The 27,581-nt window shown below is 38.2% G+C and overlaps 1 protein-coding gene across 11 annotated transcripts in view; it reads right to left on the bottom strand.

Moving 5' to 3' along the window:
* The window catches only part of KLHL13 (kelch like family member 13), an 89,087-nt gene that overhangs the window by 30,115 nt on the left and 31,391 nt on the right, over positions 1–27,581 (bottom strand). The window contains exons 1-2 of one of the 11 annotated variants that reach the window (XM_075763217.1): positions 9,280–9,295; positions 8,685–8,797 (exon numbers count right to left, since the gene is read on the bottom strand). The exons of 9 other annotated variants lie outside the window; for them this stretch is intronic. In XM_075763217.1, the coding sequence (XP_075619332.1) occupies positions 8,685–8,782 (98 nt within the window). In that variant the 5' untranslated portion in view covers positions 8,783–8,797; positions 9,280–9,295. Of the gene's footprint in view, positions 1–8,684; positions 9,011–9,279; positions 9,296–27,581 lie in introns of those variants that run through there. One more of the 11 variants, XM_075763216.1, reaches the window with a different exon arrangement.

The raw sequence follows: 27,581 nt of genomic DNA, 5'->3' as shown, positions 1-27,581 counted from the left end.
CAATCACTCCTGGCATGTGCCAGTACTCTGGGATTTATCAGTAAAGAATCAGATTTCAATTTCATGTTAAGATATTCTTTTTACAAGACAAATCTTTACTATTTTATGATCTACCAAAAAAATATGGTATATTACAGGGCTATCCTACACACGCAGCTATGCATGTATTTTGCTAATGAACCTATTAATGAACAGGCCAATGAAATACAATGAAACTTCTACTTACTATTAGATACAGAGTAATTCTTTACTTTGTATGCATAATCTGCCTAAAAGTATTTTAGTATGCTTAGTCTGCCAAAAAATAATTTAAGTATTGACTATCCTACTGTCTTCCCATTATGAACAGATGTTCCAGCTTTGTGAGTAATGAATTTAGGAATTCCCCAACAAATTACATGGCCACCTAGGAGCTCAATAAGCATAACTGATACGGCAGCACCGTATAAAAGAAAATCTCATAATGCTTCTATTAAGAAATTCAAATATTAATATAATGATGAACAAATTCTGCTATCATGGTATTTCACATTTCTTCCATTCCATATCTTCTACCCATACAATTTCAGGAAATCCTTTATACTGGCAAAGAGGCTGCTTTTACACTTGTCCTGCCTTAAAATAACATCTCATCTTTTTATTACTGTTTTTAACAGGAGTTTCTAACAAATCCTTTGTGATATCAGTAACCCAGTAAAACTAGCCAGTTTTGTAATTTGTTAATGGTTTCCTATTACAAAAATACAGCAAAAGTTTCTGTAGGAAATGCAAGTTTACATTTTAAAACAGATACATGACTCAGCTAGAAGAGAAAACAAGGCAAAAGGTCATTTTTGTTCTGGTAGGTTGACAGAGCAAGTTAACTCCTCTCAAGAGATCAACCAACATGTTCAGCAAACTTCAGTTCTTGTTTTGGGGGCATACAGGTACTGACATAGGCTGCTGCTAAAGATCTGAAAATAGGATGAACACAAGAACAGCGCTGGAAGGCAGGACCAAAATGACCTGTGGTACACACAAAGCATTAGGAGCAGGAATTAAGGCTATTTTTCCTTTCTTATTATGACTACTAGTCTCACGCTATCAGCTTCAGATGTCACTGTTTGTACCGGAGAGTTCAAAGGCTGTATTTTTACTAGATGAACTAGAGGCCAATAACGTAACTAGAAACACTTTGCATTTATCAGGTTACTGCATTTCTTAAAAATGTCGTTTTAATGCTGTTCATTTGACAGGGGCCACCACAACCACAAGTTTGCAAATTTTTTTCTCAAGTGAGTTAACACTGCGTTTTAACTACTATGGGTGTGATTTTTCAGAAGTAGCCACAGCAACTGGTGCAGAATACTGCTCACCTTGGGCAATGCTCTGGTGTTTATATTTGAATATCTCACTTTTCACACTTGACCTTGTTTATAGATTAGAAGGACAGCAGTAAGAGCAGAACATTTAAACATTTGGTTAGTAACTTAATACTGAGCTCTTCTAAATCTCCACTCCAGGAGAAAGGCATAAAATAAAGCTTACTGGTTATTAAATTAAAAAACAAATAGATGTTCCTATATCCATTTTCTACCTTTCCTCTAAACTAAGGGTATTCTGTAAAAGCTGAAAACCTGGCTCTATATAGCAGAGCAAACCAGTGAGAAGTGGCATTTTACTTTCACAAGGCTCTGGCTGAGGGCAGCAGGAGAGGAGGATATAGGGCTTCCAAACCTCCACATTCAGCAGAGAAAGACAAACATCATTTCTGGACACATGCTGACGGGCAGCAAGCAGAGGCAGGTAGGTCACCAACTTTAATTGCTGTTTGGGCAGTTACAGAATGAGATGATCATTGACACAACCACCTTAAGAGGAAATTAAGTACTGAAGCGATGTCACCTGAGCAGCTCTGCAAGCACAATCACCAAAGGTAGCAAGGCCGTGAGGGGAACGACATACACAAACTGACTTGAAGGACAGGATTACCAAACCTTGTTCAACCACAGTCAGGCTTAAGGTAACATACTTAGGCTATTCTAGAAGCAAAGTTTTGGAGACTAGGGCATAGAAGTCAAGCCTTTATCCTTTCTTTTGGTTTTGCTGGGGATTTTTGTTGTTGTTTGGGGTTTTTTTGTTTGGGTTAGGGGTTTTTTTGTTGTTGTTTTAATACAGTCAAGTCTCTTTGGACATCAACACACAATCACCATCTGGACAAAAAGTTTCTGCCCTAGCACACAAGCCCACAGTGTCAACAGAACCAAAGAAAGCAACTAGAAACACTATGATGATTAAAGATGCGATCGCTGTTCCAAACACAGACAGCACAGAAATGACATCACTTGAACCGTTCTGTATCACTTCAAAGTAAGGCTACCCTGGGACCAAAGGCAGCAGAAGAGGACTGAGCAACATCTCAACCATTTTAGTCTGATTTCGCAAGGATACACACACAGAAAATACTCGCCTCAAAATTCTTTCTAAACAACTAAACTATCAGAGGTCTCAAGCTGTTTGCAGCATAATTACAGCCCACTGGTTAATTCAAATTTGTTTTCCACAGAAACAAAGCAATATTTGGCTCAATCACTGCTATAATGCTTTTGTTCCTAACAGTATTTAGTCTCTCCGGGAGCCTTAGTATCACATCCACATTTATCTGTTTGACAAAGGGTTTACATTCATTGAGCCTTTTGTAGCTTAAATTTGCAGACTCAGATTGTTTAATGATGCTAAATTAGAAACGGTTCTCTAATGACTTTTTGCCAAAGTTGGTGTTAGTCTATTGATTCCTACTATTAAAAATAGAAAAAGCAAAGCAAATACACATGCTTTGTAGCTTTTCTACAGAAGCATAACTACTTTATTTCCTTGACTTTTAAAAAGGTAAAATACAGTCACTCAGAGATTTCACAGTTTAGGCTGGACTGACACTGCACATCCTATTCTCTGCCCTTTATATTTGGTCTTAAGTGTTCAAAAAGCAAGTCATAAATTTAGCAAGACAGCTCGTAAGTGTTCTGTAAGGCACAGGAATTAAGAAAAACATTTCGCATGCACTAGCAAATTACAGTTCTACCCGATGTGTCTTTAAATTTAGTTTTCCTACGCATAGAAATTGTCAAGTTTGCAGAATGGTTCCTTAGAGAAAAAAACCTATATATGTCTAAGGTGACACCTGCATGTTCAAGATTTGGTCACAGGGTATACATCCCACTGTATTCCTCAACAGATTTAGGAGCAACTACTTTCCAGAGTGTTGGTGCTTTTTTTTTCCCTGTATACTAAACAGATTAATTTCAATAGATTAAAACAAGATTCTGACCTTAGAGTTTGTTAATTAACTGCCACTCTTTCTGCTGTCTAGGTCTGTTCTACCATTCCTCTTGCTCTGTCACTTCTCACAGTTGTTTTAGTATTCCTTTATTACAAACTCCTGGGGAGAACGTACGGTTTTTTAATTACTTCAAATCGCAAAGTATTTTTCCCTTACATTATAAAGAGTTTAAATCTAAGTGTGTCGGTAACAGGTATGGGCAACTTGTCGATCCCATGGGGAAAAAAACCCCATGCTTTTGCAACTTGGCTATTGCAACAATCTCAGTCACTGCAGAACAAAATATTACAGCAATAATATGGATGTGCTCTTCCACTTCAGTGTTATAGCTACACATTATTACACTACAATTCCCACTATTACCATTTAGAACAAGTGACTTATTTTAAAACCCCAATATTCACCGAGTACTCTCTGAAAATCCATAGGTATCCCTATCCAAACTTCAACAATACTGTGTAACATTACAAAAAGCCAGTAAGTAGAAAGTGATTGCACAAGATTTTCCCACAATAACGAGGAAATAATGGCAAAAATGACAAACTGGCAGAACTGACATTCTGGCAGAATAGGCTGAGTAACATATTCAATAAAGATGCTTTAGCATGTCACAACATAATGTCAATATTGCAACATCACACTGTATAAGAGGAATGTGATTTTGAGGACCCATAAGCCACAGTATCACGTATAAAGGTCTGCCCAGAAAAGTCACTAGCACTGGGAAATTTCACGACAAGGTTTGGGGTTTTTCCTTATTTTTGCCAGTTTATTACAGCAATGAAATTTTGAACTTAAAATAATCTATTGAAAGACCTATTATTTAAAAAGCAAAAGTAAGATCAACAAGCACAAATCAGAACTCTATATATGAAATTGCTGGGATTAAAAGCAGTCTTCAATTTATAAGATACAACCCACTTCTATTCCCCAGCCACCCAATTCATCTGTTTGCATGCATTGCCAGATTAGTTTCAAAAATATTTGGGGTAACCCACACATTGACTTTCAACATGATGAAATTTGAAATATCTAGGAAGTAATTGCTTAAAACCAAAACATTGTCAAAGACAGGCGAGTGTTTCAGTGTGAATACAGTGTAGTCTGTCAAATGCTCAAGAGCCCAACAAAAGGGTTTTATTTACTAAAAAAGACCAGTGAAAATGGTAGACGCATAGGGTGGTCTCACAAAAGAGAGCTGCCTAATACAGATGGTCTGATGAATTATGCATACACACCTTTTTCCATTAAAGTATATATCATTGTATAGCATAAATTCAAAGAGTTCATTGTAGAGCAAATCAGAGAGTTGAAAAAAGATACAAAAGCATTAACCTATATAACCTATATAAGCAGCTAAAACTAACACTGATTACTCCAGAGTATTAAGAATTTATTCTACTTTTCTGCACAGCAACTGATTTCCACTACTGCAAAGCATTTCCTATCGGACAAGTTTCACAACCACATGACTCAGGATAGATAGACTGTGTTGCAAACCCTTTGATAGCAATATATTTGGAATATCTCATTTGTTTATTTCTCCTAAAATTAGTCAGTTATTTATGAAAATACACGCAAAGGATAGTTTCCATTTAAAATATCAACACACCATTCCAGGTAAAAGGATAGAAGGCACTAAGTTTACAAATGGATTATTCTGCATTAAGATTTTTTTTTTAATTTTACCTATTTTTAATCACGGCATGTTGGAGACAAAATACTTAACATTCAACTTTTCAGAAAACAGCTAACAATCATTCTCACATAACATAGGCTTAGAGAATAACCCTATGTCACAGTATTTTTGAAAATAGTATTTTTGCATTATTGAATTCTTTGTAGTCTTTGTAGATGTCCATCATAATACTTTAATCTCCAGAGTTTCCACAAACATTTCTTCCATTTGTGTTAATGAAAGATGTGCGCAACTTTGGAAAACAGTATGACACTGCTCATGTGAGTAAGAAAGAATTCTCCTCTTAGTTTTTAATGTACAAGATGACGTGACCCGTGAACAATAATTCACTTGCTGAAACTGCTCACCTGCCCACATAATATATAAGTCATCTAGGTCTGTCCCGACAGTCAACACAACTGCAAATATGAATATGATTTCACTAGTGGAGCATAAACTTGCTGTAACAGCTTTCACACTCGTTTTGACAAAAGGAATCTATATTCTAAACCCCAATGCCATACGTGTCATGAAAGAAAATGTAAAGCAGCTTGACAAAACACATATCTGCATATTTTTAACTTGTACACTAAGCCAGGCTGCATTACACCTGTGTATATTGTTCACATGCCAGCGGTCCAATTCTAATACTATCTAATTTTCCCTATGCAATGTCACTGGATCGTCAACCTGGGGGAAAGCTCAACCTACTCTGGACCAGTTCCACCAGAAGCCAGAGGAACATCTGTATTTCCCTTCAGAGGGACCCTTTGCCCTCCATATAACATGAAGTTACCTCTTGGAGCCAGGATATCCTGAAAATATCCCTAATAAACAACTGGTGGGAAACAAAACCACCAGCCATGAGGCAGCGATTCACTGCTGCTCCTTCCCATTGCCAGCAAAGCAGCACCAGACCCAGCAAAACCTGCAGACTTCCCAGTAACAGAACCACCCCCACGCCTACAAAGCTCTCAGCTCATCTTCAGCAGGTTCTTTATTTCACATACTACCTGGCCACAAGTTTCCCGCAACACAGAACGCTCTGGGACGAGCTCTTTGTATTCATTCCTCACCTCAGGAACGACCGCAAACTTTTCAGATGGAGACTGCAGCTAAACAGCCCCAGCTACACAGCTTGCAGGACAGTTAACCATTTTACAGTGGTACTTTGTACGCAGACGCCTGCTTCATCCAAAAAGCCAAATGTGCTTGTAACCACCAGTCTCAGCATTTCGATACCGGGTAACTGAGGCAGAGTTCAGATATTGGGTACACAGACAAAAAAAAAAAAGAAGCAGCCACTAACAAAATCTATGTGTTCTGACAATCAGCTTAACCTCTAGGTAAGTTACTTGTAAATCATAGGCAGGATGAAGCTTTTAACGTTAAGGTCAACTTTACTAGAAATACCTGCAGAAGTGGAATTTCATTTTAAGTACAAAAAAAAAATTACACTACAAACCTGTTTTATAAAATTAAGATGTCAAGTTTTAAAGGGATTAAAAGCTCAATTATACCTTTGCATACTCTAGATCCAAAATATCAAGTACAGAAGTGTTCATCTGTAAATTCAAGAGTTTTATGGTCATTTATTTTACATCAATACATGTTCCGTTTCACACATCACTTATTCCTGAATCTTTTACTTGAAACATAAGCCTATTGCCAGTGTGCAGAGTAATACTTATGAAAGAAAACTTACAGATGCAAATGTGAAAAACATCAGATCATGTAAAACATTAGCAAATTTACTGTAATCTCTACAATGAAGATAATGAATTCCATCACCTATTTTACCGGTCAACCTAAATTACAAGGTTGTTTTTATCAGGTGATATATACTGCCTAATCAAATAGGTGCCATTTTGTAATGTTGTATATGAATGTTTTGTAATGTAAGTATATGAATGTATGTATGTTTTGTAACGTAAGTATATGAATAATTTTAACATTACATTTAAGAGTCCTGCTAATGTCAGGACTGTGTGCCAGCAAAGAAACATCTCCATAAACACTGGGATACACTGACTCATTATAAAAAAGATGATTAAGGCTGCTGATCACATATTTCTCATGGTCCAGATAAGCTCAGTGTCTTATAGTTAAGCATGATCACTAAACCTGTTCACATACTTTCAACACGCCGAGATAATCAGCTACATGATCCCCATCATAAAAGCCGGAGCATACACGGAGCTAGATTAGCAATTTAAAGGCACAAAAGAAAGAATCAGTTTCAGCAGCCGATTGATCACACTAGGCTATTTCTGATTTTTCTTGCATTTACTAAGTACTATAGTTTAAAAACAAAAACCAGAATATACAACACTAAAGACATTGTTTCCCTGAAATAGGTTCAAAAGCCTCACAACTCTTTATCATGCTGCTGTCTTTGAATTTAGTCATATTTCTTAAAAAAACCTCTTAGTAAGTAGCAATTTATTGGACATAGCTTATTTTCTGGTAGCCTTAAGCATATTTGATGCATCCAATGAGTAAAAAGGCTGAAGCCCTTCCATGAAAATTAATCTTAGAATTAAAACGTGCACAGCACAGGTTGTACAGAGCCCAGTTAGCTCCTTATAGCCCAGCCTTTCTGACCGAGAACAATAGTGACCACGCATACGGCATTGTATTGTTTCAGCTCTACTGCTTATCAATGCAATTCTCGGCAACAACCAAAAAAAGAAGACATTTAGAGGACCTGTAAATACCTATTTCTTACAGCATGTCCCTACAGCAGCTGAAGCAAAAGCTTATCCGCAAAGAGACAATACAAGCTTAAAAGTAGTAATATTGTAGATATTAGGCTAGAATACTATTGGAAAGTAAAACAGTGTCTTTATAATAATTTCCAGATAGGGAAGTCTTCTACATTGCTGCTTTTGCATTTTAAAGCAACTCTTCCTCATTTTGAAAGAGCTGCTTCCTTAAATAAAGGCAGCAGCAATTCAGTACCCTGTGCTTAGTTTTATTTCACAGAAGGAAAAAAGCCACCTGTATATGCTAACACAGAACTCACAGCAACAAAAGGTGAACAAAAGCTCCATCAAGATTTGGCAAGACAAAGGCTTATTGTTTCCATGTGTATGAAAATACTCTTCTATGTAAAGCTACTTTACATGGACAAACTGCATAACTATTTAAGTACTCAGATACAAAATATTTATATTTATGTCTTCGTAAAAAGACATTAAATTTGTATTAAGGCTAAGACTTTCAAGAATAAAACAAGACCAAAGCAAGATGATTTCTTTTATATGAGAACTCACACGAACAAAAGTGCAGTACAATACAGCAGGTGAATTCCATGTTTAATTTCAAAGTGTAATAGTCAGGAGGAGGAAATGTTAGCATATACACTACAAAGCAAGCCTGCCTCAAAGCTTAACTTGTCAATTCAAGATCAGCTCTACAAATTAACAGCAACACGAACTTTTCAAACGAACATATACGGTATTATGAATATGGCTTAATCTGCACAATTTCTCTATGTTTCAACAAAGAGGGAAAGACTCGACACAACATCCATCATGAAAAATCCAGGGTAAAATCTGGGGGTCTACATAGAAAACAAGGTAAAATTCTGAGTGCCAATGTCATTTAATATATAACAGGGTATTTTGCCACAGGGTAGTCTCACAAAAGCAATCCCACCTTATTATCCTCATTTCTCTCACTTACATGTATGCTGGAGAAAGTGGCGATGACCTGGATGTTTTAAGCACAGGAACTGGGAATTTCCAGATAGCAGGAGAGCTCGTTTTCCATTTCAATGGCATGTTGTCACCACGGTACTACAATAACAGTAAACAGCGTTTCCATAACAGACTACCAACTAGGACTTCCATTCCACACACTACTGACACAGCAGTGGCTGCTGCTAAGAACAAGGAAATGATTCTGCCAATGCTCTTAAACCGATGCTTCCAATCTGTAAAACAGGGCTGCAAGGCATCTCCTTTTAAATCCTGCTGTCCCCTAAAGCAATATGATGATTCTATCCTTCTAACTCAACAATAGTGCCACCTCGTTAGGGAAGCGCTGACTGCAGTATATGTTTAAAAAAAAAAAAAGAAAGACTGCACTGTGCACACCAGCACAATGCAGCTTTATATAATAAAAGCAGCTAATTTTTAAAGAACTGTTTCTGATGCTATTGTTCTACCTTAACAGGGACACTGCAGCACTGTACTATATTCTCTTCCTATTAACCTCATTTCTGACCAATGGAAGCAGAAAAAAAAAATGGGTTTCATATGAAAATGAAACAACATACCTACTCAGAATACACTTGTCATCCTCTGAACATTCTTCTTTTGAGCTGCAACAATACAAATGGGATATAAATCTCAGCATAGCCTTAGGCCACGGCTAATAGAGATCAGTGACTAAATTCAGCAGCCTGTTTTCCTCCTGTGCAAGCTCTGACCAAACAATACAAGAATGCCATTATGGAAAAAGCCCATTGCAAAAATCAGTCCTTCTAATCCATAGCTAGGAAGACAAAATAAAGCATAAATCACTGCAGGTTTCTGCATGCTCTTCTAATAGCTTCTGGTTCAGGATGCTCTCATTTTCCTATTCTCATTTCCAAGGAGGATGAGCAAAATCTCATGCATTTTACAACATGCTATGGGAACACAAATATCACTCTCTGCTTCTCTACTGCAGAAGACAGAGTAGCACGCTGTTAATAGCAGTCCTTGTAGGGACGCTATCAACAATCTAATTCTGAACACCCCCCAGCAGCTCACAAATTGCCTGAAGACCTGACGAAGCAGACAGTCACACAGGTGTCCATCAGGGACCACTCTGCAACTCTGTGCTCTGCTTGGTGATCCCGGGGCTGATGACAGCGGGGAGCATAGAAGGCAAGCTATTAAAAAGGGAACGGAGAATTTAAGAGCATATTGTGCATAAGCAGAGCAGGTTTCTAGGGAAAAGAAGGTAGAGCTTCAACTATATCAATTCCCTTACGGGGAAAAAAAAATACAGAAATCAGTTTTAATTTATTGCCACAGTAGACCAAATCAACACTAAAATGTTTAATCCACAGATTTCAGAACAGTCTTTGTACAGCACAACAATTTTTCTGTTCATCAGGACAGCTTAATCCTATCACAAAAAACCAACATCCTGTCATGCTACTCAACAATACAGAACCAGGAGCAGAATTTCTAGAAATTTAAACATTTTAATAACATTTAATATGTATTATATAATATATATTAACATAACACTGGTAGGTTTTTTTGTAATGGTGAAATCTACATTGTTAATTTTATTTTGGGGATGAAATCACCAGGGAATAATTGCTGTTTCTGATGATTATTATTGAAAGTGTTTGCCCAAAATAGTTTTGGGCATTTGAAGCTGTAACCATAACCACAGGCAAGGAGCTAAAATAACCCAGGATGATCAGAGCTGAGGACTAATTCAAAACCAGATGCACCTATTTGACGAACAATTGAGGAGCTCTCTCCCACTTCTTTGAAGAAGTTCTAAATTACATGAGCAGCATTAGCACAGGCAACAAATTTCACAGAAACTGCTACTTGAATGCTGAGCAGACATTTGCTGTGTAGGACAACAGCATTTATATGCTATAAATATTAAGAAACACTAACCCTGCAGAGAGCAAGCATGCAGTTTCAATATACAGAAGTCTTACTTTTCATAAAAGAATTCATGCATTTACATGCGAACAGCCATGCCTGTCTGCACGCATTGTAAATATTGCGTGCAACAGTCTCATACATATACATAACACCAGACTACTAGATCATGGTTTCTCTGCACTGAAGGTCAAAAAGTTAAGTTGAAAGAGATGTTAGATAGAGGCTATTACAACCACAAAGAAAAATATCGTGATTTTGAATTCATACACTCAATTTTGCTTTTGTATTCCACCATAAAGAAACTGTCTTAAAATACAATAACGGAATGCTGTTACTCCCTTCCTCGCGTTGAGTGCACTGCCAGTGCAACAACTGGTAATTGCTTTTAAAGTTGGTATCTCCCTGCTCTGCCAACCCCAAGGAGCTGAATACACATTTTATTTATTAACAGCAGCATTAGTCATATAAAAGAACGAGGCTAAGGACAATCAGTGGGCCACTTTTTCAAAAGTAACTCTTGAAATACCCTTTTGACCAGTAAAATAAAAGCCAACTCAACCCACAGTCATTCCCAAGCATTCACTGGTATTTAAGTCTATCAATGCACATCCAGAAAGCAGAGTTACTTCCCACTTCTGACCTCAGCAAGATTTTTCAGCTTAGAGGGCGGCATCAGTGCTCAAATACCTACTCTCTCTATTCCCATTTATTTTCCATTTAATTTACAAGCAACCTAATTTAAACTTTTACTGAAAACCTAGCAGCAGTCAACTTCACTCCTCTTTTTTTTAAGTGTATGAATCCCAAGCACTGCCCAATCTCATCTCCTCCAAATGTCCAGCACACACTACTCGAGCAAACGGCCAATGTACAAAATACCGAATTGAAGGAAGTAGCAGTGCCAGGTACTCTAAAAATAGACAAATGCTTTTCAGTTGCAGAAGAAGAACCACGTAAAAAATGAATCACCTATCTGCGCATAAGGAGAAAAAAATAAATCAAATACCATTTTCTTCCCGACAGTCACAAATCGGTTGCGTATTCCCAGGGAAAAGATTACCTAAATGTATTCTATGCTTTGCATAAACTATTCCTAAGACAACAGAAAAATCACAATATATTATTCTGTTGTTTTAATTAAAGCTTCAAAGTAACAGTTTAGTTACACAGCAAAGTAACTGACAGGGTATCAAGAACTTCTGCAGAAAACTCCTCCATAAAGTAACTGAACAGGTGGCCTAAGAACAAAAAAAGAAAATTAAAAGACCAAAGGGAAGATCCCAAGCCGCCATTTACAGACCTGAGCTGTTAGCAAGGCCAGACGCTATCGATAGAGGCTGTACAGCAGTGCGGCTCTGATCCCACAAAAAGGTACACAGAAGAGTGCTTAAAGGAGCACAGCATTTCTCATCCCTCTTCCTCCACCCCACACCCCAAATTCTTCTTCACTATTGACCGACAAGCAAGATTTGGGCCCAAGCGAGGGGAGCAGGTACACAGCACCGTACTCAGCATGAACAAACCACACAGAGCCCCCCCTTGGAAGCGTGCCGATCACGGCATCTTTTACTCTGCAAGTTCCCCCTGATCTTCAGGGTAGGCATGCAGCTAAAATCTCTTCCCTTGTGATTCTCTTCCTTTTTCTTCTGATATCCTCCTTCCTTTGCGCAACTTGAAAGCTAAGTTGCTACCGTGTTATTTCGTACAATTCCATTGTCAATACGTATGAATTGCTGCCTTTTACATGCATTATAAAATACTGGTTCTCCTCTTACAACCCAGTATGTTTACATTACTGGGGATATATACTTCCAACAAAAGTTTTAAACCACCTCTGCATTTCCCATAAGTCTTCCTTCATAGTTGTTCAAAGAAGAAAGGTCACACGTAGAAAGATGTATCAGAGCCCAGTGGCAACATAAAACTTTACTTGTCTGAAAATACTTATTCTTAGCCTTAGAATACCATATGAATTTTGTGAGGAAACTAAGCAGAGCACTAGTTAACTTCTAGACATGCCACTGGATTTTCATCAGTTTGCACAGATTGAGTTTAACTTTTTTCAGTCCTTAAACTGTTAAAAATGAAACCGAAATATATTTGCTCAGTCAAGTGATTTGCTGTGGTTAAAAGATTTGCTGTTCCACTCTAACAAGCTACTTACCTCTCTCCTTTTATTCATCTGCCAAGTATCAGAGGAACCAAAAGCACTAAGTAGAAACAGGGTAATGCTATATGGAAACTTTCTCAAATCTTGCAAACCCTTTCTAGCATGACCTGAAAGGTCTTCTGCACTTCCAGAACACCAAGCTTCTGTTACCCGTACAGAAAGGAAAATACTCAAAGTTACAGTGACTGTGCGATTTACATCTCCCATTTTCATCTAAAAATGTAAACATACAGGTCTAAATATCTGTGTCACAAATATTATGTTTTCTAACATTAGACTATTTCCTACTGACAAAGTGTTTGTTCGTATACTAAAAGATGCCAGACTCAACAACACAGAAAAATAGGTTAAAATGGTGGTGGTAACACCAGTAAACATCTTCAGACTTTTGATATTCTTTTCCCCAACACCTATGTTCTAAAAATTCACTGATACGAACCCATGTTTCCATTTTAAAATGGATATATGTTATTATATAATAAAACCTCTGGTTTATGATATTAGCACTAGCAAAGCTCACTCCAAACCAATGGCAGAAACTGCGTTTCACATTGGAAGGAACTACTCCGATCTTTTGCATATCTTACAACTACCAGCCCACTGAGCTGATGCATACTACTACACAAGACCATTTTGATACAGAAGAAAGATGGCCATAAAGGCACAAGTCTAGAAAAATAGAATAAGAGCAAATAAGGATGCATAACATTTCTCTTCAGGATCCCTAAAAAATTGACAGTGTGATAGTTTAATTGGCTTCCTTATTCATCACATGGATGCTTCTCATGCCTCTACCTCTGGCTTTTCAATCTATTAAACTGCAGCTGTTCCAATTACTGGAAGAGAATAATTAAAAGATGGTATTGACAGTCTGCCCCATATACAAGTCAGTTAATTAATACAATTTCTTTGACCATATATCGTGAAAATATTCATACCAAAATTCATATGAAGGGAAAGCAAATCTCTGCCTGAAGAGGAATCCAAAAGAAACCAGTGCAGTTATGTTTGCAGTCCTCTCACAGTGACATTGTAACATTCCCCAAATACTGAAGTACTGAAAAAACCTGGCAATACTTATATTGAAATCGCAACTTTTCTAGAAACCTCAAAGATCTATCTTACAAAGAAACAGTCTTTCAATTAAAATTTTTAAGCTTTAAAATAACTGAAGACAGTTCTGAGAATTACACATGTACTTTGACTTACTATCCATTATGTTGTCTCAAAGAATTTTTTTTTTCACTGGCAGGGAAAAAAGGTCTCAGACACCAGATATAAGTTACAGGATCTTTTGGAAGCAATGGCACTGTATACATCAAGATGCACACAGCCTCATAAATGGAGCAGAGATGCTTACAAAATGGTTACTATCAAATTGTGTTGGTTTTGCGTGGCAAGGTTTTGGTAGCGGGGGGGCTACAGGGGTGGCTTCTGTGAGAAGCTGCTAGAAGCTTCCCCTGTGTCTGACAGAGCCAATGCCAGCCGGCTCCAAGACGGACCCGCCGCTGGCCAAGGCCAAGCCAATCAGCGCCTCTGTGATAACATATTTAAGAAAGAGAAAAACAGCTAGAGAGAGCTTTTGCAGCCAGAGAGAGGAGGGAGAAGATGTAAGAACATCTGCAGACACCAAGGTCAGTGCAGAAGGAGGTGGAGGAGGTGCTCCAGGCGCCGGAGCAAGATTCCCCTGCAGCCCGTGGTGAAGACCATGGTGAAGCAGGCTGTCCCCCTGCAGCCCATGGAGGGAGGATGAGGAGGCATAGAGATTCCACCTGCAGCCCGTGGAGGACCCCACGCCAGAGCAGGTGGAGGCACCTGAAAGAGGCTGTGGACCACAGGAAGCCCACGCTGGAGCAAGCTCCTGGCAGGACCTGTGGATCCGTGGAGAGAGGAGCCCACGCCAGAGCAGGTTTGCTGACAGGACTTGTGACCCCGTGGGGGACCCACGCTGGAGCAGTTTGCTCCTGAAGGTCTGCACCCTGTGGGAGAGACTCATGTTGGAGAAGGTCGTGAACGACTGTCTCCCGTGAGAGGGACCCCACGCTGGAGCGGGGGAATGATGAGTCCTCCCCCTGAGGATGAAGAAGTGGCAGAAACACCGCGTGAGGAACTGACCGTAACCCCCACTCCCCGTCCCCCTGTGCCGCTGGGGGGGGCGGAGGTTGAAGCCGGGAGTGAAGTTGAGCCTGGGAAGATGGGAGGGGTGGGGGGAGGTGTTTTAAGATTTGGTTTTATTTCTCATTCCTCTACTCTGTTTTGCTTAGTAATAAATAAGATGAATTCCCTCTCTAAGTTCAATCTGTTTTGCTCGTGATGATAATTAGAGAATGATCTCTCCCTGTCCTTATCTCGACCCGTAAGTTTTCTTTCATTGTACCTTTTCTCCCCTGTCTAATGAAAGAGGGGAGTGATAGAGCGGCTCTGGTGGGCACCTGGCCCTCAGCCAGGGTCAACCCACCACACAAATATATTTAATACTTTTAAATTGGGCTGACTGCTCAAGGAACAATCATAAATTGTAAAGCCTAAAGTGGGGTAAACTAGGTTTTTAGCCAACCCCTCCTGCTGTCAAAATGCTGTAAAGCAGTACAGGTTCCTGTCTCTATAGCAATATGTGTAGGGCCATTTCTAAAACAAGAAAAAAAAATCCCCAAATCTTTAAATATTAAGTTAAGCAGTCAGGGCATGTACCACACGTTTAACAAGAAGTACGCAGTTTGCCATCCACCTACTCAGCATTTTTTCCTGTATAAATGAGGAAATTGCTGCAGTAACATTTTAGGATGCATCACTTCAATGAAAACTATTTTTATACATAAATATACGTATGCATACTATATATATGTATGTATGTGTTTGTATATATAATAGTGTGTGTATATATACACACACTATATGTGTACACTATATATACACACACTTTATTTTTTATATATATATATATATATAACACCCTGCATCTGACACAGCCACTTCCCCTTCCCTTCCAGACTCCTCGGTTAGGAAAGATTTGAGTTCTCACATGACTTTTCAGACTACCAAAACGTACAGTCTTTAACAAACCAAAGAGGTAGTAGCAGCTGGCTGACTACGAAGTAATCACATTGAGTAATAAGTTTCTCCATTACATACATTCTTCAAAAACCCACACCTCATTCATTAATGAGAAAAATGTCTTGACAGCTTAAGTATGAAATTTCTGAAATTATTGAGTAAACAGTTTAAAAACCCACACCATTTCCTATCAGGTCACAATAAAATGATTTTAAAAATATCTATAAAACATAACTTAGGTTAAAACTTAAATCAAATTCCCAGAATCTTACAGGAAAAGGAGGACACACAAGCAATGAACAAACCTAATCCTTGCAGTATTCACACTTTTAATATTTAGGAGGGTTAATTTATTAAAATATTAAATTCCATTTCAGGTATATTTTGTAACTACACAGAGTCTCAGAAATACCACAAATTATTCCTAAGTGTGTGTTTCTGGCCATGAAATTAGTTTTTATTTTATCCCACTTATGGATGCCTTGCATTTTCTTGTGTGTATTCTTGAAAAGGGCTTTGCTCTAAAATTAAGGTAAGATTTCTACCAAGAAATCACTTCCAAGAGTCAAGATGGACTGTTAACTTAATGACAAGCTACAACTTACAATATGGAAAAAAAAAAATCAGCTTTGCTCGGGCAAACTACTCTTACATAAAAGGCATTAGGTAAAATAAGGTCTTAAAACACTTAGTAGGAGGTAAAACCACAAGTGAGTTAATGAAGGTTTCCAACTTTTGATCTAAGCCCATGTACTCTGCTGACAACATACCGCTAAGAAGAAATGCTTTTGAATTAACACAGATTTATTCAGAGAACTGTGCTCATCTTCCCCAGGTGATTATATTTAATAAATCACCACAGAAATCTGAATGCAGAGTCACAGCAGCCAGACTGACCCTGCTGAAAATAATTAGTCTGAAGCAACAGTTATTTTTATTAGGTCAAACTGTGAACTACAAAGAATTTATTTCTAAACAACTTCTCCACAGCTGTTATGGTCTGTTGCCTGTGCAATTTATTTTAGTAAAGTATGCCTAAGCACATTTACACATCTGACTCATATGATGCAAATATATTAAACAATTTGGTAATTAAAAGGAGGCTAGGATTGAGCACCAGCCACTAACAACTTCAGTATTTCCTGCACCACAGACAGCAAACTGCAAATTACATTAGTCACGTGTTGATTAAAGTACTTTGAAAGTATTCTTAAAATAAAAGTTTGTAGGCTTTTTCTTTCATTCTTCCATTATTTACATGGAATCCGTTAGTCATTTTGCATTCCCTAAACTTTATTGTCTTTATCCGCTGGAGTTTTTGTGGTCCTGCACACCTACACAAGCAGTCCCTACTGAAAAGGGCAGGCATGGGGAGGCAAGAATAAAGCCCATTGATCACTGCTCTTTTTGTGCATTTCTGTAATGACCCAATTTCTTTAAAGGACAAAAAGATTAACTTTTTCTGAGCACAGGAATTCCCACTGCATTGTCACCCCTGATGGATCCAGCCTGCTAACCCACAACCCACAAAGTTTCCAGCGTGGGCAGTCTGACATCTTTATCTGAAGGTCAGAGTCCCTTGGGGAACACTCTGACAGAGAACGAGATTGAAAAGGTCTCGAGAAAGATGCTGATGCTTCAAGTCCAGGTTGTCAAAAATCATTGTGCGCAACCTGGGAGCCAAGAAACAGCAGGAATGTATCTTCTAGGAGAAGACTTGAACCTGCTGCACCATGCTGCTCACTGTCACTGTGCTGCTGCTGGCTGGATTCCTTTAAGAAGTCACAAAAAATATCATACTTACATAGATTCAATCAATTTAATTATTTGCCATCAGCTAGTCTTAAGCATGTTTAGATACTAATTTTTAGGAAACAACAACTTGAAGTTATGCTTGCCTTCGCACACAAAGGCATGCGAAAGGCTTACACAGCAAAAAGTCATTTCAAATTCATGACTAATATTAGTATTTCGCCCAGAGTAAAAAAAAATAAAATACAATTTCTCTACACTAGGAAAGGAGTTTCAAGTCTGCAGATCATTCCAACTGAATGCCATGAGAACAGGTGGAATTAGTAGCGAAGCTGGAACAGCTGAACAGGCCATGAGAGACAAAGGGAGCCAAACCCCACACACATTTCTTCAACTTTTTTTTTTTTTTTTGGCGCCTGTAAGCCAGAGGCAATCAGGAATCAACTCCTCCATGTGGCAAAGGGATGCATAGTCTAAAGACTCCTTCCCAAAAGACAAGGTGGGGGAACTCCCTGGTTGGTGTGCTCAGGATCCTCCCTTCCTCAGCAGACCAAACCAATGGTAACCTCCGCACTACCTGCTCCCAAAAGGAAAGCAAAATCGAGTAACCAGGTCTCTTCTTTTCATGCACTTCCACTCCCCACAGCAGCAATGAAAATTGACAAAAATGGGTAGTTTTTTCTCTTGGTAGGGGACCAAGAGCAAAAAGACATTGAAAATGTGTGTTTGCAGCTGAATGAAGATTTACACCTCAATCTGTAACCACCCTAGCAGTCCTAAGTGCATGGAACAGCTTTAATTGCAAGATTTCTGCCAAGTTGGATACTACCTTTTCAGAAGATATCTACTCATCTTCTATAGCAAAAAGAGGTTTTCTGTAAATTCCCACTGTTGAGCGTTGTTATACAAAGGACCCAAAAGACACGGCCTTTAACATTCAGCTGGGTGGGGGTGGAGGGGGATGCACAATCAATGTGTATGCTCATGCCACAAAATTAGCACAATCTTAGCGGTTATTAACATTTTAAATATGTAAGACTTTCAAAATGTATACTTTGCTTACATTTAGATTTTTCCTGAAGATAAAAAAGAATGATTACAAAAATGACACTTCATATTAAACAGTTCCATTTCTCCAAAACACACCATTATATTTATTTCTAATTTGCCGAGCATCAAAATTCCTGCATAATGATTAAATTATAGAAAGAAAAAAAACCTGGTTTCTTCTCTAGCATCTAGAATATAAATTTGAAGAAAACTGTACGTTTCCTAGGCAAAGTTTTAAAAGATATGAGTTATTATTTCATTCAAGTTTGTTATGGTGGGCAAATGTACAAGCTATGAATAAATTTCCAAAAGCAGATTTAAAGTGACAGTTTTAAGATATTCACTTAGCAGACTGGAACAACTTTGGAGTCACAACATCCCTGTTTAGTGACAATGTAACTATCTGGATAATTTAGGATCAAATCAGGACATACTGCTTTGCATAAAATAATTGTCCATAGCAAGAAAAGTCTAAGTACAAGCTGTTTTTAGAAAGGACCACAGAAGAATGCTAATCTTATTTGGATTTCTAAAAACAATGAAAATCAATTAAAGTCTCCAGATTATAAACCTTTATTTCATAAAATTTGAAACATCTGACTCTTAATGAAAATTGAGGTGCTTTCAGAAGAGTCCACGTAGTGGGTTATACAGGTCCCACTGCTGAGCCGTTTGACCAGCACTGCAGCACATTCTCGACAGTTTTCCTGACCAACTGTCCTTCAGAAACACAGAACTGAAAAAAAAAAAAAATTGTCGAAGCTCTGAGAAGGAGAGGACTGCATGGAGGTGGGTCGAAGGGCTCAGCCAGGGTGACAGCTACCCACAGCAGAGCTGCACTGCTTCCCTTCCACCTGCCCTCCCAGCAGTTCAGTCAGCAAAAAAAAGGGTTTAAATTCTGCAAACACTAGACTTCTATGCAAAACAGTCACATCGCTCTCATCTGTGCCGCTCTAGCGAATCACAGCAGGCTCAGGAGAGATGACATTATAGGAAAAAAAAAAAAAAACCCACACAATAGATGAGCATGGTGTAGAGGTCCTTGGGGTGCAATGGCATTGCACAGGTGTGACATGCAAAAAGACTCGTACAAAAGTCAGTTGAGACAAGAAATATTCGTATTTCTGTACCTTCTGCAGCTGCAGTCATCTGCTTTTCTACAGCTGAAAATCTTTTTGATGCATATGTACGCAACGCCAAACAACTTTGATAGCTTTTGAGCTGGGACAAGCCTTTCTCTGAGTTTAAAATAGTTGTAATTCAAGTGTTTGCCTGCCAGAGGGAGCTGAAGGAAAGAAAAAAAAAAAAACCACATATCTCAATACTTGCAAAGTTTTGGTTCTATCCTACACCAATTAATTTAACTGTTCAGACCAAAAAAGGTTTTAATGCAAAAAACCCAGCACAGCCTCATCCCATCACAGGGCACCCCTGCACCAACACCCCCACTACCAAAATGCCCACTTGCCAATTATGCCCAATACACTCACTCTATGAATAAGTCCCCCTGGATCTCTGAATGGGAACAATGCCTACTTTTAAGGTATCTTTAAGTACTTTTTGATCCACACCATAGTGTGGATGACTGCCCCAGAGACAGGCTTCTCTAATAAGTAAAGCATCAGATGAGATGGTATCTAATGCCTTATTGCATCAACTTGTCATTAAATGCACAGCAACACCGTGCAAAGACTAAGCTTCCAGTTTTGCCAGATGAAACGTATATTATGCTGAAAACAGATTTTCATTTAGATGCTTACTGGTCCTTTTTGCACACTCTTTCCACTTACTGCTTCTAACATTAGTACACCTATAAATCTGCATACAGTTAGAGTTGCTACAGCATAAAACTATAAATTATAAGTTACTATATTAATAATTTATTCTTGCATAGCACCAGCCCGAAGAGGATAAACCAGGAAGGAATTGGTCTCATTTTGCAAATTGGTAAAGCAAAATATCTAAACAATGTGTCCATAGGAAACTGGGATTCTGTAAAACAGCTCAGGAAAGAATTTCACTGCACACACGATGGACAACCCCTTCTTTCCATCCTGCACTTCACTAAACAACTTCAAAAACTTTAGATACAAAAGCCAGGATGAATCCCATCAGAGTTTTCACATTTTGAAAAAGAGCAGAATGAGTATACCTTTAAATAGCTCCCTTAAGCATTAAAAGCTAAACTGATCCAGCTTTCCTTACATCAAAATTTGATGAACAGCTTTAAAATAAGCTTAGCAGCATCCTATGTTATTTCTTGTAATCAAAACACTTATAGGAAAATCAGTTATGCCACCTTCTGGTATTCATAAGAACTGCTCTACAAGACAAATACTAATTTTCATAAATTCCCATTTTAAATGGGAAAAAACCCAGCATAACTAGAGAACTCACTTCATGTAGGACACTGATGCAAAATAGGATTTCTTCCTTAAGCTTTGGTTGATTTGTATAACATCATTAGCTCCGATTAGCTTGTGCCCAGCCTTAAAGTTCCTAAGTTACTTGCTGACAAATGCAGCACCATTCCCCCATGTTGCCTGGTTTGAGATAGGAGCTCTCTGTCCCATCTCACCAGCTGTAGCAATGGAACTGGAAAAGGCAGAGAGTGAAAACGATGAGCAAACTTGTGAAACGGCATGTGTACAAGGAACAACTTGTAGATTGGACTTAACAGCCCAGAAGGCAGATAGCAAGAAGAAATACAGTAAGAGTCTATAGTGTCACAAAAGCACGATAAAGGTGAACAGGGATTCATTATTCACCAGATCTCCGACACAATAAAGAGAAAGCTTCAAATGAAACTAGCAGATGTCTGGTAAAAAAACAGGAAACTTCATGTAATATGCTTCAGCTATCACACCATCAGCTTTTCAGTAATCATTTCTTCTTACAACAGATTCACAGAAGCAACTGTGAAAAGTAATTTTAAAATAAGTAGTTTGAACCGAGAGGCACCGAAAGAGACTCAAGCAGTCACGTACAAGGCCAGCAAACATCTTCACCTTACCTCCCACTACCAAAGCATCATTAATATCATAGCAGGACAAACGTATGGATATTTAGGAACAACTATAAACACCCTTCCTTCCGTATTATACTTAACTCTATGCAATATAATCTGTACTGCTAAGCCCAAGGATGAATTTAAGCTATGACTCCATTTCAAGAAATGTTTCTGAGATAAGCCTTCAATATGAAACTGTTTCTAGACAAAGTTCCACAGACAATTTCTCAGGCAGAAAAAGCAGTGCATCTTCAGTCAAGGGAGAAAGAAGGTATGGAATTGGGTATGAAATAACATTAAAAAAAGAGTATGTGGATAACTGACCCCGAGTGTGTCAAGCCTGATGCTCCATTGTTTCTTACAAGATATGAACATCCAATTCTCCAGCCTTAGCCAAACTTTCACCTACAAATTAGGTATTTCTGGCCATCATTTTCCACTGTAACTTTGAACTACACAAGTTTAGTTACATGAATTTAAAATTTAATTATGAAGTTTAGTGTAGGATCGGATAAATCCAAGACTATGCTCAGGTACTTATGCACAAGTAGCAGAACCAACACAAGACACAGCTGCAATACAAGGCCATCTATAAGCATCCCCACTTGCTCACGACACCTTCCCACAAGCCTTTGCACATTCTTTCAGTTATATATATTCAGCTCTTTACGGAGCTCTGTCTCATTGTGTAATCATTTTCTGATCTCTAAACAAAGCAAATCTTATGTTAAGCAAAACTTTGCTCTCGCCTGTTCTTACAATTAAGGTTTAAGTTGTTCTTAAATTCAGCATTTTGGTTTCTGGAGAGGCTGTAATTATCACTTTGCCCACACAAGGGAGAATGATAATATGCAGAAGGGTATACACACATCATGAGAAGTACAATGTTGCTTTCATCACAAACAACACCAGAAGTCATGCTGCAACACCACTTTATTTGCCCAAAGATTTTCCAAGAACCTCAGAAATAACTAATATTAATATAACACCAAAGTTGCAAATACTACCTCAGAAGAATCATGATAGTAACTCAGACCAGGCATAATGTGACTGAGGCCACTTGAACAAAGTCTTGCTGCATACTGAGCGAAGTATTGCCTGGAAAATGCAATGCTGTCATCCCACATAATGAAGTATTAAAAGAATCAAATTTTTTTAAAAAGCGCCAAGCACTGACATCAGTCATGCCTGAACTGTTTCTGCCTGACCGTGTATTTACAGACACTTAAAACTGCCTCTGAATACATTTTTGCAGTTTAGCAAACCTTAAACTGAAAGCAGTGTTGGTGTCTAGCAATTCAAAGGCAATCTCAAATGAACTCAGTACTTTCATGACACTAAAATCCTTGAAAGTTGAAGCTTTTGAGACCTTTGAATAGCATATACTGGAAACATGAAAAGAAGGCAAGATTAATTCTGGGGGCACCTGGGAAATCTCTGCTGAGCCAGCCATATGCTACTCCACATCCAAAAGCACAGGATACAGTAGTGAGATTAGGAAGGGAGGAAGGCAGGACAGTAAGACAGATATTTATTCAGTAGGGTCAGTACTGAACTTGAAGTGAAAAGTAGTTGGTAGCTCGAGATAAGATGAACATTTGCCACAAGCGTCTCTGTAAACACTGAAATAAAAACTGTCCAGTGAAAAATAAACCTATGCAGGGAAACCAACAGTTACAGCAACTACGGGACCCACAGGAGTTTCACATAAACAGTATTACAGAAGTGTTCTTTCTTTAGTGCTTCTCATCAAATTTCTGCAAACTTATGTTCTGGCTCATATCCTGAATCAAGCAACAACATGCACAAACATACCTCTTTTTGTTTGATTCTTTAACCAAAGTAGAAACATAAGCAAACTACCAACACCTTGCTGCACAGAAAGCAGCTGTTGGGGAGAATTATTTTTTTTATTTGTAAACATGATAAAATTTTGCTGGGTGCTGAAATGCATTTTCAGGGATTTGGGGAGGATCAGCGGCAATACCCATTTAAGCATAAAATACTAAAAAGAAAAGACGTCTTTGAAGACTACCAGGGATGTTAAATAATTACATCCAATAAAGAGTTAAGAAGTTGTCAGGATTCTTAGCCATTGTATCAAGCACCTCTATGTAAAATAACTAAATTCTAGTATTTGCAGATAAGCAGCCTATTCAAGATTATCTTTTATCAACACCCCAGAACAATGCACAAGGCAGTGTGACTAAGCTTTTACTTCATTGCTGTAACCTGATGAAAGCATACAGAAACCAAAGGGTGCATATCCCATTTGGAAAAATTAAAATAAGTACAATTATTGAGCCTCAGCTTTGAGTTATTGAATGCACACAACAAATTCTTTTTAAGAGCAAATTCCACTAATGTCATTCAGCTTCTCCCTCCCTTTTCTCCCAAGTTTTCCATTGTAAATGGTCTTATAACCCAGTACATTAACTGTCCAGAGAACAAGGCCATTCCTGTTCTTAAACAACACTCCTCATTACTCCTAAACCATGCATAGCAGAGAGATGCCCAGTCTAACTGCAGATCAAGCCAGCGTGCATCACATAATTACTCCTCATCAGCCAAAGTCTTTGTCACACCCCACTAAACAGCAGCGATGAAAAGGACGTCCGGTGTACAATGACAGACCCGTGGTGTCCTGGCAAAGCCCCTGAGCAAAACCCAAGAGAGACTACCATGTATTTTACTATATGGGCCCGGTTCTAATTATCTGAAAACAGAACTGAACACAGTCACATTGGTGTTCTAATTACTGTGGAAACAAAACAAGAGAGGAGAAAAATCTCACTGTGAGAGCAAAGAGGAACCCAGACAGCAGCCAAAGATGCTGCTCTAGCCAGCAGAGAACAGCTTTACAAAGCCTGCAAACTCCTCTGCTTCAGTTCTCATGTTCAGCTTTACTCCCACATTGCTCTGAGTCACTCGAGTCACATCGATCCACATTTAAGCAACTGCAAACACGGCTTTGCTATCCTTGTCCAGCTGGGCTATGGAGGAACTTGCTGACTTGTTGATACATGACCTTTATGCTGTTGGGACAACAGAAGTAAATTGAGAGCGTCTGAAGATTCAACACATTCCCTTTGAATTAAGTTTCCTTCCAGATCCTTGCCTGACACACCTCCACCTACCTGGTTGTCAGCTTTGATTCAACTAGCCTGTAACAAGTGAGCTGGAGCAGAAGAATGAAACTAGAAGCCTGGAATTTGGAACAGGGCAGTTGCACACTGAAAACGTTTGGAATCCAACGTGATGGAGCTGGATGTGATAACATAGCTTGGGAAGATGGAAGGAGATTAGCAAGATGCTCAGGTTTCAGAAATGTCATAGGAAGGTCAGGCATAAATATACACACAATACTATAACGAGGCAGAATAGCAGTAGTTATAGCTGAAGCGTTTTCTGTGACATACATACTGCTACATTTTAACAGTACACTTCTTTTCAGTTGTTAAATATACTATTACCTGCAGGAATCATACTGGTACCTGGATTTCAGTGTGCATCTATTTATGGGATTGGTAGTCACCAGGCTGTAAAAGAACATACTGTCTAAAAAATTGGGTTGTTTCCCTCAACAGCCTTCACTGGTCCTGCAGGATATTTCTATACCTCTGAAGATCATGTGAAAACTCAATAGTTGCTTCAGCTTTCACAGTCCAGGGTAGGACACTAATGCAAATATAACCTAGCACTTCTCATTTTCACAAGATATGCTTAATAACGTTAGCAAGCTTGAAGTGCAGCTCATTAACACAAATCCATTTCAGATGCAAAACCTACTGATTTCCCCATACAGTGAACACTCAAGCAAGACTGAGTATCCTGTTTTTCCAGCGTAGTCCCGACCACTGTGCAATTACAGATATGCCTGATTTTACATCCAAGTGAACTAAAACCTGAATCACATCCCAGATGTCCAAAGACAATAGAATCAGAAATGTATTGCCAAGCTGCATACATGAACGTACACACAGAGAACACCTCTAGTATTTTTTTTTTTTTTTTAAAAAAAAGGAATACACATGCAGGTTGGGTTTTTTTGATTGGTTTAGGTTTATAATGCAAGTTTTTTTGGTGTTCAGGTGTGGGGTTTTTTCCCCTTCAAGTAAGGAACAAAAATACACATCCTTCAGTTGTTTTGAGGTAGGCTTTTTGTTTTTAAATGTAGGAAGTACCAAACTATTTAGCACCCACAAAGGTATACTTTCTTTCTCAAAATTAGGTCACTTCTTATCAGCAAAATGAAATAAAACTGATCAGATGCACCCACAGAAAAGTTTTATGTTTTCTCCCCCTTTCCTTTACGAGTAAAGTACAATGGAACTTCTCCATACTCAACTATATGCAAGGACATTGATTACAGCTGAATGTTAGCACGAAAAGTATTTTCTGGGAGCAAGGAATTTAAAGACAGCATTGTTTGTTTTCAAGATGAAAATTTGTATTTCAAAAATGTTTATTTAGATGATCAGCTACTAAGGCAGATTAAGCTGCATATTAAAATGATTCACTTTTGAAACAGGAGTTAAGTTTTTCAATGTTCTGGGCATTATTAATTTAAGAACAATGCCAGTCTGTACCCAAAAGTGACATGCCCAGTTTAAATATAGGGTCACAATGGAGAAATTATGTGCATAAAAACAAATTCCATACTCCCTCAAAGGGAGAATGCTATACACACTATTTGAGTAGATTATTTTAGATTTAAGACTCTAAAGCACCTTATCATAAGCATAAAGTCACTTCGGATAAAGCTCCTCTTTTTAACTTGATGCATTCAAATGAACACCAAACTGAGCAGGGAAACAATGACTCATAGCACAGTGACACTCACCACTTGCCATGGAGAGAACACTTATAACCAATACGCATCCACCCAAATGACAGAGATATGGAAACAAAAGGGAAAATGACAATCAGCATGAGGTTGCATTACACTGCTAACCACGTGTCACCAGTTGGAGAACTTTCCAGCATTGTACCTTTTCAGCAAATCTGCTCAGGCAGTATTGAACACAGCACAAACCAGACAGATTTTCCAAGAGACTAGCCTGGTTTGCAAGCTTTCCCATCCCATTAAAAGCAGTAGGCTGACTTCTTTCATATATAATATAATCTATTTCAGATTCACACCTATTTGCTTCCCACATCAAGATCAAGTTGCAAACATTTCATGTGTCAAAGGCACTGGTTTACAAGCCATATACTAAAGCTACATTAGGACAGATGTTAGGATCCAGAAGCCATGCATAGAGGGAGTTTAACTGCAGTTAACCCAGAAATATACCTGAACCAAAAACAAAACCCAGCTTTTAAATAGGAAAGAGGATGTTTCTTCTTCAAACTACTGTTCCTTTCTTCATGCAAAAAAAATTTACAGTACACCCTATTCTATGCTTCCAATATATTCAATAAGACTGTACATAAATTTCTGGTCATACAAGAGCAACTTTTGCTTTTTTACCAAATATTCCATCATGAAGAAAACACTACTTTTATCTAGCCAATCTTGAAAAAAAATCCAGAGATTTTATTTAAATACAAGTCAACCCTAAAGCTGTGAGTTTTTACTTTATTAATCCTTAAGTCATTTGGAGTGGTTGGTTAAAAAAAAAATTGGAGAGCTAAAAGCATTTATTAGAGAAACAAACTTTTTATTCAAGAGACTAATTCTTCCACTGAGGTTAAGAAATCATTTCCTCCTAAACAAGCACAAACACTGTCACACACACCATACTGAGACCAGATGCAACCAACACAAGTGTCCAATAAGAAACTTGTCATCTCCTCAAAAAAAAAAAAAATCCACTGGATTTCTTCCAGTTCTTTATTTTCTAACTTTAGCTCTTACATGAATATATTCAAAAGGCTTCATACAAAAATGCCAACATTCACATTTCAAATGAGTATGTACT

The sequence above is a fragment of the Balearica regulorum genome, chromosome 11 (genome assembly GCF_011004875.1).
Source record: "Balearica regulorum gibbericeps isolate bBalReg1 chromosome 11, bBalReg1.pri, whole genome shotgun sequence".
In the NCBI taxonomy this organism is placed as follows: Eukaryota; Metazoa; Chordata; class Aves; order Gruiformes; family Gruidae; genus Balearica; species Balearica regulorum.
The sequence above is the reverse complement of the archived record's forward strand: the minus strand, read 5'-3'. Positions and strand labels throughout refer to the sequence as shown.